Consider the following 12,612-nt stretch of genomic DNA (forward strand, 5'->3'; position numbering starts at 1 on the left):
ACACCACAGACGTGTGTCTTATCCACTGCGCTAACACCACCCCATATTGATATTGGATCGGTCCAATTCACAAATGAATAATAATAATAATAATAAAAATTCAACAGGTTCTTGAAAAAATAAGAATAATAAATTAGCTCATTCACAAATCAGACATCACTATTGTGCCTTTCTTTAGTTCAAAATAACAAGGAACAACTCTTTTATGAAATGTAGTGGGGATAAAAGTACAATATAATGCGTTGGGATGTAGTTAAATATAAAAATACTCGGATACTCGAAAAATGAATCCACCACTGATTTTATTATATTAAAATAAGTATTGTTGCCTGCTCTAGTACAGTATGTGCAACAACAAATGTAATAAAAGTTGCTGAATTTATTACAATTTATAAATTGTTGCAAAATGTGTTAAGAGACAATGCAATATAATTTTGCAGAAATGTCAGCATAGGCATGTTTTTCCAGAGATTCTGGGTTGATAGAACTACAAACTATCATTATTAACATATTTATAACAGATTCATCCACATTCATCCACATCCTAAAATTCAGCACTGTGTGTATAATGTGTATTACCATTATACATTCCTAGTGCGTGTCTGTCTCTGTGTGTGTGTGTGTGTGTGTGTGTGTGTGTGTGTGTGTGTGTGTGTGTGTGTGTGTGTGTGTGTGTGTGTGTGTGTGTGTGTGTGTGTGTGAGTGTGTGTGTGTGTGTGTGTGTATCTGTGTTTGCTACGGCTACGATGAAGGCCCGGTTGAATGACAGGGAGAGATTGAGGCTGCTGGAGCTTGACCATGTTTGTCTAAAATCCAAACGGTGAAATTAATAGGCCCTGTTATTCCCATCCACACCTCTGTTCCAGCCTGTCAGAGACAGACACTCGTTCTGAGTGACAGCTCCATCCACCCAATCCCTCCTCTCAGATCAAGCAGGAAAAACAACATTCTGGAAAAAAAAAAAAGTGCTGTTTTTGTCACGCAGTTCCCAGTCAAAAAAAAAAAAAAAAAAAAAAATCCACAAAAACAGCAGACTTTCACACAAGCCAGTATGTAGGACAAATGGAAACGCAATCCTATTAGAAACACTTGATACATTGTACCCCCAAAACACGGTAAAATGGTAAAAAATAAATAAATAAATAAAAAAACCTATAACCTTGGTACTTTCTTGTTACTGAAAGAAAAAGAGTGAAAATAACCGAGCAGATGTGTGTTGGTGTGCTGTGACGTCTATAATACTGTAGCTGTATATGAGAGTTTGTGCAGCACCCCACTGCTGCAGGACTCAACACATCAGTCAGGATTCTGCCAAGTTCCTTTATTACTTCAGTTTCTAGTGCTGCCAGCCATACTGGACACAGCAAAGTTCAGTGTTATTATCTAGACCTCCAGATGAAAGGAGAAAATAGATAAAACAAGAGATGGCACAAAGACAAAAAAGACCATAGGGAAAACAAAGTCAAAGGTACTATACAGTTCAGGGCAGCAAACTCAATGTAACCTCGCAGAAATTGAGGCAATTAGCTGTACTCCAACAGTTGTTGCTGAGGTTCTTGTTTCCTCACTGGAATCTCTGATATAAGCTACAACAAAGATTGTTTAAAATGCTCTTTTATTTTTTTCTATTTCAGTGTGTTATTTGCCATTTATTGCTATTGGTAATAGCAATTTCAAAGTGAAAACTGTCTACACCATTTTTTTTTTCTCAGTGTAGTACCTACAATCGATTGGCCAATCGTAATAATCTAATAATTATTTTCAAACTATGGCACATGACCAACCTGATCTCATGACGAAAACTTACCCACAGGTACAAGATGGGAAATAAATAGAAATAAGTACAAATCAATGCAGTTTCCAACAGAAATGAACACTTGAGGTGGTTGAACAGCGAGCACTTATAATCGTTTTTGTACACAATTATGGTTACAGCTCCATATGTTTCGCATTCTGAACGTAACAAGCTTGTTCAGTAGCTCAGCCAACATGGAATTGGATGCGGAATCCCTGGGTATGAATCCTGTGGAAAAACCTGCGAAAAACATGTCTCATGATTAGGGATGTTCATTTAGGTTATTTTTCCTTAATGACAACCAATGCCTGTTAACCGATTATTAACCCTCTGAGGTCTAAGGGTATTTTTGGGGCCTGGAGAAGTTTTGTCATGCATTTGTGACATTTGTGCTTTTTTCAGTTGCTTATGAACATCTAAATGGGTAAAGTCTAATATCACTGTAATCAGCACAAACTGGGCCATAATAATATGTGAGCAGCATATATGTACATGATTGTGTTAAAAAAAAAAAAAAAAAAAAGTAAATCACTTGAATAAGGTTCCCGGGACTTTTGAGAACTGGAGCTTGTAGCCGAGAATTTTTCTTTCCAAATGATGTGAAAATCATCTTGTTTACTCACTCACAGAAAACAATATATTGATTTAAATATTCTAAGACACTTTTTGTTTGTAAAAGTCATATGCGAATAGGCGTCAACTATCATGAATATCATTGTATTTACACCTGAAAAGACAGGCCTGCATAATGAGCTGCTGAAAAAAACATAATACAAATAGGCTATATATATATATATATATACACACACACACAACAAATAAATAGGCCTATACGAGAAATATATATTTTACTTAAATAACACATTACGAAAATTAATGAAACATTATGTAAAAGTAAAAAGTATGTAAAAAGTATGCAAAGTTTCAATTTATTTTTGTGCTGCACCAAAGTAAACCAAACGGCAGAAAGTGGCATCCTGTTTTTCTTTAGGCTTATATTACAAAAGCACAAAGATTTATTTTATTGTGAATGTACACAAATAAAAGGCACATCTTTTACAATTCCAATTATCTTTATGACTAAAAGGAGTAGTTGCTTCCACTGTTAGAAGAAAACAATTCAAGTAATTGTGCTGGCACCGCATGAGCGCACACACTGCAGGTGAACAGGGTAAAATAATTAACTAATAGTTATCACCTTACTTAGCAAGTTCATTGATTACATTAATAATTGCAAGCATTTTTTGTATTAAAAGTTTTCTAAAATGTTATGTTTAAATATGTAAGTGAGGCATTATTTAATAAAATATGTGCTAATTTGCATACATTTCTAGTACAAAATCTTTTTTTGTCACTCCATAATTCAGAAAATACTTTGATCAGCCAAAAAACAATTTTCAAAATTATGGGGGGAATAAAGTGTTGTGTATATATATATATATATATATATATATATATATATATATATATATATATATATATATATATATATATATATATATATAATAAAAAAATATATATATGAACAAATCCCTCTGTAAAAACCTTCAGAATATAGACAGGACTATATATATGTAAAGTTTGGTGTGACACTGAAGTGGAGATTTATGGCTCATTTTGAAACAGCCTTTAAAAATATGAATTGTAATTTAAAACTGTTGATACAAACAGATAAAGTACTATAAAAGAAACACTTAACAGTGTCTTTTGGATGTTTTTTTTTTTTCCCATCAGTCTGAAAAAAACTATTTATGGAAAGCCTAAAAGCCCAAAATCAAAAAATTGACAGGTGCATGAAAAAAGTGTTTTTGCCTGCAGAGTCTCCCCTTAACAATGCAGCCTGTTCATTATTATAACAAAATACAGTTAGTCAAACATATATATATATATATATATATATATATATATATATATATATATTATATATATTATATATATATATGTTTGACTAACTGCATTCTAATACACAGCAAATACGGAAACTTTGATTTTGTGTCGATTAAGAGACCCAAAGTTGGTTTCAGTTTTGTTTTAACATAAATGTGAGCATGTAAGAAATACTGCTGCTGCTGCTGCTGCACATACAGCATGCTGTATACTGAAATAACCCCTATTTATAACATACATGAAATCACTAATTAGCCAATCTATACAGGTGGAGCTGGGGAAGGCGGAGGGTTCCTGAAGTGTGTTGCAACTGCTACAGCAATCACTAGCCAAGTATTTGACAATTAATCTCATTGGCTGCTGATGAGAGACATCAATCAGCTGCACCATGTGAATAATGATATGATTATATCCAACTGGGTTAGAACATATTGGTCTGCGCCATCTAGAGTTTCATAACAGAACTTTGTATTAGTATTTTTTAAAGATTATTGACTGCGAAATCAGTTTTCAGAGCCCTTAAAGAGACTATTTGTACGTCACATTTCAAACCAGTCATTTATGAGGTTCATTTCAGTGAAAGCAGTTCACTAGGTTTTGGAACATAGCCATAGTGTGATGAAAATAGGTCTTTTCAAAAAGAAGTCTACTGCATAATTTCCACAGCCGTCCATTGTAATCCTGCCCTGAATGGTGGCCGGGAAAATGTATTTACGGACAAACCGGTTTGAAAAACAGAAGTGAGGAAGACATGCTCTAACTACTGATTATGCCAACAATCCAGCATTTAAAAGATTATACCTAAAATAGGCTTTTTAATTTGGTATGGTGGTAACCTTACTCTAAATGCTTCTGACTTGAAGGCGATTCAATTACACTAAACGTTTAGCAAGAGCTTGCCGTTGTAAAAACAGAAACAAATACCAAATATCAGCATGCTTACTTCAAAAAGATTAATTTCTCTGAACAGCTATTTTCATTTTTCTTTTTCATTTCATATCCAGTCTTTTGAGAGCTAAAGGTTGAGTTAGTGACAGGACATCAAAAGGCTGCATGTCAATATTGATTTCTTCAAGCAGAATAATGACTCGAAGGGCAGAGGGAATCTTCCCCAAAGATAAATGCTCTCAGAGAAAATCTCATAGTCTTTTTCATACTGTATTTGACCCACTCTGTAATTTTCCACAGATGAAACATGTAAAATTCTCTCTCTCTCTCTCTCTCTCTACATATATATATGTTTTCCAAAAAAGAAAGAAAAAAGGAAAGAAAGAAACATAGGCTAACTATTAATTTTTGGAGACTGGGATTGATGTTGAATACTTTCTGAGACACCTGATCATCTTTCATGAAGAAGAATGAATCCATTGAGAGAGTACAGGTGAGAGATGGGCTGAAATGGACGCATTAGCCGAGAAATGAAACGTCTCAAGCAAAAGGACTGATGTTTCATACACAGCACGGGTTTGATGGGAAATTCGATACTTTATATTAAACCTGTCACATCAATATGTTCATGTCCAGAAATAAAACATTTGCAGCCCATCTCCTTGAATCAAACGGATGACCTCCTAGTTTCCAACTTTTTCAAAGAGTCAGATTTGATATTTACTTCGGATTCAGCAAAAATTACATTCATTCCTATGCATATTGATACTTGCAGCAAATAAAATGCAAGACTCAAACGGCAGCACCACAAATGCTCAATCCAACTGACATGTCAGAATAACTCTCTCTCATTCACAACATCCTAATTCTGCTTATTAGGAGCTTGTCACTTGATGAAAGTCATCTACATTAATACAGAAAAAAAAAAAAATCATGCTTGTGCAGCTATCTTAAACAGGACTGTCCAGAGATTTAAATAAAATAAAATAAATGTAATTTATTTAATAGAACTACATTTTTTGTTAAAAACTGCAAATAAAACATACATGCCACCGAATACACTGTTTACTACTTCAGGATGCTGCCATTGACAGGAAGAGAGCGTTTTCTGTCAAAAATGACAGTTACAGAACAACGGATGAGCATGCCATATATTTTACAAGCTTTAACAAATCAGACAAGTGATATTTAGTTTGTGGGCCAGATCTCATAACCACATGTACAAGAAGAGCAATAACAATATGATTCCCCTTATGCTGCAATATTAAATTATTTATTCATTGTCACTGGATCCCTTTCCAAAATTCTAATAAGATATAAAGCCCTTGGTAAAGAATCGCTCTCTCTGGAGGGATAAAACAGCACAGCCATCACCGAAAGTTTCTTACCACGTTAGAGGAGGCAGCCGTATCGATCTGTTGGGTGGCAATTAAGACAGACATGATTGAGACGCCTGTGTCGCTGCCGTCTCCTGCTGCTGTCTCTCTATCTCTCACTTCAAGTCTTCAGGAAGTCCGCTGGGGTATGGAGGGAGGGGTTCTATATGGGACTCTGACTCGGGACCCCACGCCAGCTCACTACAAGACACTCTCCAACAAATCAATCGTCTAGTAGACAACGAGAAGACAGTCTATCTATCTCAGTTTCTTACTCTGTGGCTGTCTAGCTCACATTCTCATGCTTTCTCACTCTCTTGGTCCCATCTCGCGCTTTTTTTACTCCATCCCCCCTTATTTTCCCACCCACCTCCATTCACTCACTGAATGTGCCTCTTCATGACTGGAGTACAACATGAAATCAAAACTGACCCTATTTAATTTTCTATATTAATACAAGATCTTGGTCTTATTGAGCATGATTTATCAGAGCATGGTATTGCATATACATACATATATACATATATTTGTATATATATGAGCATGATATTGCATACATTTGCAATATTTCGTCAAAATGTAATTGTCCTGCCTCCAAAACAACTTTTTTTTTTTTTTGGTACTAGACCAGTCCAGCTAAAATGTATCTCTACTCTATGTATCTCTCTGTCTTTTGAAGATATTACATTTTTCATCTCCAAACACTGAAATGCCTAAATAATAATAATAATAATAATAATAAAAACAATGCAACCTAATTGGAAGTTGAAAAATACAGTAAAAAAAATCTAAAACTGTGCTTCATTAAATATTTTTCATTACAAAAAGAGATAATACTTCATACTTAATGATTTTCATTTATATACACCAGTAAACAATTACCAGAATACTGCTGACCAAACTGAGACCCCTGATAATTTTTTATAAAGAAGAATTATTCTGTTGAGAAAGTACAGGTGAGAGATGGTCAGCATTCCTGTGGAATTGAAACATCTCAAGCAAAAGGACTGATGTTTCATACCCAGCACAGGTTTGATGGGAGATTCTATTCTTTTTATCAAAGCTGCCACATCAATATGTTCTTATCCAGAAATAAAACAATTACACCTCATTTCCTTGATTCAAAGTCCTAGAGTACCTTAAGTATGACCTCCAATTTTCCAGCTTATCTTTCAAAAAGAGTCACATGTTGGAATACGGAGTGATACATACATACTGTATATGATCTTGTTTTTCACTATGCATAGATCTCAGTTTTTAGTCTCTCTCATATTTATGAGTCACATAAATGACAGTTCAGGCAGATAATGTTACATATGCAACAAAAACATCATCACTATATCATTAATATTTGATATATCACCCAAATCTATTCGGGATAGGTGGAGATTTTCCTCAAAAACGGCTGCTGGCGGTGCTTCAAGAAGGTAGTCAACCCACCTTTTCCCTTTATTATTAATTATTCTGCTTCCCTGAGAAAAAAATATGTCACATCACAGATGTTAAATTGTTTGCAAATAGCATTTCATGTCGACTGATTCAGCTGTGTCACAGACTATATATGGGCCATTCTACAGAACTGGTGCCAAACTGCTGTTCAACAACCAAAGAAAAAAAAAAAAAAAAAACTTTAAAAGGCATTTACTCTAAATATTCAAATTTTAGATGTTTATTAAAGGGATAGTTCACCCAAAAATGAAAATTCTGTAATTAATTACACCCTCACGTCATTCCAAACCTGTAAGACCTTCACTCATCTTCAAAACACAAAATTAAGATATTTTTGATGAATTCCAAGAACTCTCTGACCCTTCCATATTCAGCTCCTGTACTAACAAGAGCAAGGCTCAGAAATGTAGCAAGGACATCGTTAAAATAATCCAAGTGACATCAGTGGTTCAACCATAATTTTATGATACGATACTCCGATAACTACTTTTTCTGTACTTCTGTGCACAAAAACAAAAACAAAAATTATGACCTCATTCAACACTTCGTCTCCTCTGCGCCACCCTATAGCACCATTTTGGAGAATATCACATATGTAAAAAACATACGCTGTTTTGTGTCAGCAGAACCGTATGCGGAAACACATATATTTACGTTGTTTACATTTTGAACTGAATGTAAACAACGTATCTGAATACATAGGTTGCATAAGTTGTTTAGGTATGCAATATTTTCCAAAATGGCACTATAGTGTGGTGCAGAGGAGACGAATTGTTGAATAAAGTCATTATTTTTGTTTTCTTTGCAGACAAAAGTATTCTCATAGCTTTGTAAAATACTGTTGAACCACTGAGGTCACATAGATTATTTTAACGATGTCCTTCATCCGTTTCTGAGCCTCGATCGTGTTGTTGAGATACTTGCTGTATGTGGGAGGGTCAGAGAGTTCTCATAATTCATCAAAAATATATTTGTGCTCCAAAGATGAACGAATGTCTTACAAGTTTGGAACAACATTAGGGACTAGTTTATTGACAGAATTAAAATTTTGGGGTGAACTATCCCTTTAAGATCCTTCAATTATCTATTGAAATCCACAATAATATTTTAAATATTAGTAAGCTTAATATATATAAAATGTATAATCATTTATTGGGTACAAGATTCAAAATACAAAATAATCTCATAAATTACACTTAAAATATTTAATTGATGATTTGATTTATTTGTTGTGGATTATTTTATTGCTTAATTTTTTCTTAAATCTTAATAGGTCAATATAACCCTTCTAATTAAATTAGTGTTTCTGTAATTTCTGTGTTTCAGTAGTGACAAATTTGGGAAGAGGACAAATATAAACTTTGTTAAAATACAACATGAGAATTAACTGCACAATACCTAGAAACGTGTACATTGGATATAATACAATTTGCATTTTATTTTTTCAACTCTGGCAACTCTGTCAATTTTGTAGAATGGCCCATATATAACACTACCAGTACATACAGTACCAGGTTTCACTCTGTACCATATTACTTTGAATGGTAAAAATCGGTTTTGATTTCCTTCTAAATATAAGAGTGAATCACCCTTTTGGTAAAGTCATTACTTCACTTCACAAATTTGCAAATTTGTTGGTTCATTTCCAATCCGTTTCACCTTCACGGAATCAATCCGTTCAGTCGTTGTGAGGCTGGGAATCCTTATGTGGCATGTCGAGCGTACCATACCTGCTCCACTAAACGGTACTGGTGCAATCCACTGCAACACTGGTTTATTTGTGTACAGCTGAAGTGTCAAAGGCAAATCAAACGATTTGTTACCTCAAAGCCGTTCGGCTGACAAATGTAGTGATCCAGAGATTCAGCGCTATGACAGAACAAAACCTGGTCGAAGGGAACATGTTTTGGGAAACTGAAGTCTGACACAATGAGATATGTCTGTCGCTGTCAGAATCACTTCAAAACTACACACAGTGCTTCCTCAGAAGACATGGAGAAGCGCTGCTCAAGACATGAGCTTCAGGATACAGCCCACAGGAGAGATAAATCACAGGCCAGATGTCTTCAAGACAGCAATGAGAATACATGGAGAGCAAATGGAGACTTCTGCTGAAGTCTTCTGCTTCTCCTGAGAAAACGACTCAAGTAATGTCACAGTTTCTGAAGGAACCACATAAGATAGTACTCAAAGAACAATTAGTGTATATATATATATATATATATATATTAGGGGTGTAACGATACGCGTATTCGTATTGAACCGTTCGGTACGACGCTTTCGGTTCGGTACGCGGTACGCATTATGTATACCGAACGGTTCGTTGGAGTAATTAATTATATTTGAAAAAAAAAAAAAAGAGAGAGAAAGAAATATAATGATATGCGTTCAACAAGGTAGCCCAATAACCCAAACAACGTAACAGGCAACGCCCCTGACACTCCCGAAGAAGAAAAAAACACCATCTTATATGTTTATGTTAGGCTACTCAGCAGGCGCTCGCTCACTCAGTACACGCTGAAGGCTCGTTGCAAAATAGCCAATGCGTTTAACAGACTAGAAATGAGAAGATCCCCCAATAACCAACAGGTCTGGTGTTTGGGTGCACTTTGGATTCCCTTTAAGCTATAATGGTGATGGCAAGAGAGTGGTGGATAAAAAAACAACGGTATGTCGCATCTGCAACATGACAGGGTACACCAGCGGGATTACAAAAAAAAAAAAAAAAAAAACAGCGGGAATATCTGGGATATATGCGTCAGTACTATCTGGGAAAAGACGAAAAAAAGGAGAAACATGCACGCAGCAAACTATCCCTGCAGCATTTAGACACTATAGCTTACAGGGAATCCAACCCAAACACCAGACCTGTTGGTTATTTTAGGATCTTATATTTCTGGTCTGTTAAATGCATTAGACATTTTGCAACGAGCCTTCAGCGCGTGCTGAGTGAGCGAGCGCCTTAGGGGCCGTTCACATATCGCGCCTAAAAACGCATGGAAAACGCTAAGCGCGTCTTTCTCCTCCTTTCCAAAGCGCTCGGGCAGAAGCGCTCATGAGGCGTCTGTCTTTGCTAAGCAACAATGACGTGCTCTCTCCATGAGACGCGGAAATTTCAGCGAAGGATAAATGGATTTGCAGCTCTAAAAATCGCTTGCAGTAGCTCTGCTACTAAATTTATTTCAAAATTGCAATCCATATACAACTATGATCAGCTGTTCCTTCATCTTGGCTGAGCTCTCAACGTTGTTACGGGAAAGGATGAAGCTGATTGGTTGGTTCTTGTCACATGACCCGCGGTGCGCTTGCGGCATTCTGAAAAGTTGAGATGTTTTTACATTTTGCTGTATCTAAAACGTATCGAACCGAACCGAACCGTGACATCAGTGTATCGTATCGAACCGAACCGTGAATTTTGTGAACCGTTACACCCCTAATATATATATATATATATATATATATATATATATATATATATATATATATATATATATATATATAGTATTGTACTGTATATATTCACAGTATATAGACTAAAAAATAGTTTGTATATGAACTCATTATAAAACAATATGGAACATTCTTCCAAAATCAAATGATCTGAGCTGCTATTTGCATTTAATTTACAGTTTTATAATGCATGTCAACATGTGTATGTTTAATTAAAATTCATTTTCATTTGATCGGGAAGGAAATTAATGAAACGACTGAAAACCCAATTCAGTCTCCACTAACTCTGGTAAAAAAATTTTTACTCTGAGGACCTCGGTAGAAGGAAAGGAACATTCACTTCCCTCATATCTAGATTTGTCTTAGATGAACATATGATTGGTTAGTCATAAATCAATTACGCTGAGAGGCATGAGCTGAGGTTATTGATCCATCAGAAGGGCTGGTGCACACGTTCACACTGTGAACTCCCAGCAGGTCCATCTGACAGAGGTGCAGAGCAAGCATTTTACACTGCCAAACACACACACACACAAGCCAGAGCAAGAGCCAGAGCAGACACTTACCTATCCACTCACACCTGACATGCAAAAGTAAATGATAAATCATTGCGGCATACTTTGTTGTGCAGTAAAGCATACACATTACCCACTACACAGTATACTGTACATTGCCTTTTCCATTTTAAAAACATATCAAGCAGTATGCAGTGTGCAACAATAATGTATCAAACACAACTATACTTCAAGATCAAATTTTTACCGCTATAATGTCCTAATATAATTTCAGAAATATTAACATTTGAATTTTCAATCCAAATTATTGTATTATATGCAGTGGTAATTCATTGTATCATATGTACTTTGTTTTAGTTACAATAAATGTAGAAAGTCCATAAACACCTAAGATGTGGCCTTAGTAATCTAGAATATTTACCAGAATAATATACCAGAATATTATAGAGATTTTTTTTTGTTTTTTTTTGACAACCACCTACCCACCAATCCAAACCATATCTTAGAAACCACCTTGAAATGCTCTAGCAGCCACATAGAACAGCTTGGCAGCTGCAATTCACCTCTAGTTATGGTAAATAGAAAACGCACAGTATAGTATGCACACTTCATTTTCAACTTTTAAAAATGGTATCTAATATGCCATTCCAAATATTCCCTATGATTCCTCTCTGAATAATAAAAGTCAGTTTCTATGACACATTGTTTGCTCTTCATAAACTTAATAAAAAACAACCGAATCAAAAGCAATGGATGTAGCAATGAGGGATTCTTGGATCCTGTCTCCAAAACAAGACAATTCAAGAGTCCCCAGATGATGAGTTTATTTCATTATTGAACAATGCCTCCCAAATTCCCCACTTCATGAAGGAGGGATGGATTAAAAAATGAGCAGTCTCCCAGAGGCCTGCGATAGCACTGTCATCTTGCTGAGATTTGCCTCAAGCAAGATAAAATGAGTCCGTATCCGTCGCTCCACATCAGTTCAGAGTACTTGACACAGACCAGAATCCCGGTGATGGAAACAGAGTGGGCTGAAATATATGTAAATTGTGTTTATTTGTTTATCTCAAAGAGTCTCTGTGGATTTGCTGTTTGGTGACTTTTTTTTTTTTTTTTAGAAATGCCAACTTGTACACATAAAAGCATATTTTAACTGCTTTTTCATTGCAGCAACGTTTATAAAATGCAGCAACATTTATAGAATGCAACAAATGTGGCAGAATACAGCAGATGGAATTTATAATTAGAG

The 12,612-nt window shown here is 35.4% G+C and overlaps 1 protein-coding gene across 4 annotated transcripts in view; it reads right to left on the reverse strand.

Moving 5' to 3' along the window:
* Nucleotides 1-12,612, reverse strand: part of dpp6a (dipeptidyl-peptidase 6a) — a 352,070-nt gene that overhangs the window by 250,561 nt on the left and 88,897 nt on the right. Inside the window, exon 1 of one of the 4 annotated variants that reach the window (XM_052596002.1) lies at nucleotides 5,959-6,193. The exons of the other annotated variants lie outside the window; for them this stretch is intronic. Coding sequence (XP_052451962.1) covers nucleotides 5,959-6,012 — 54 coding nt within the window. The 5' untranslated portion in view covers nucleotides 6,013-6,193. Of the gene's footprint in view, nucleotides 1-5,958; nucleotides 6,194-12,612 lie in introns of those variants that run through there. 4 annotated transcript variants of the gene reach the window in all.

The sequence above is a fragment of the Carassius gibelio genome, chromosome B24 (genome assembly GCF_023724105.1).
Source record: "Carassius gibelio isolate Cgi1373 ecotype wild population from Czech Republic chromosome B24, carGib1.2-hapl.c, whole genome shotgun sequence".
NCBI classification, from domain to species: Eukaryota; Metazoa; Chordata; class Actinopteri; order Cypriniformes; family Cyprinidae; genus Carassius; species Carassius gibelio.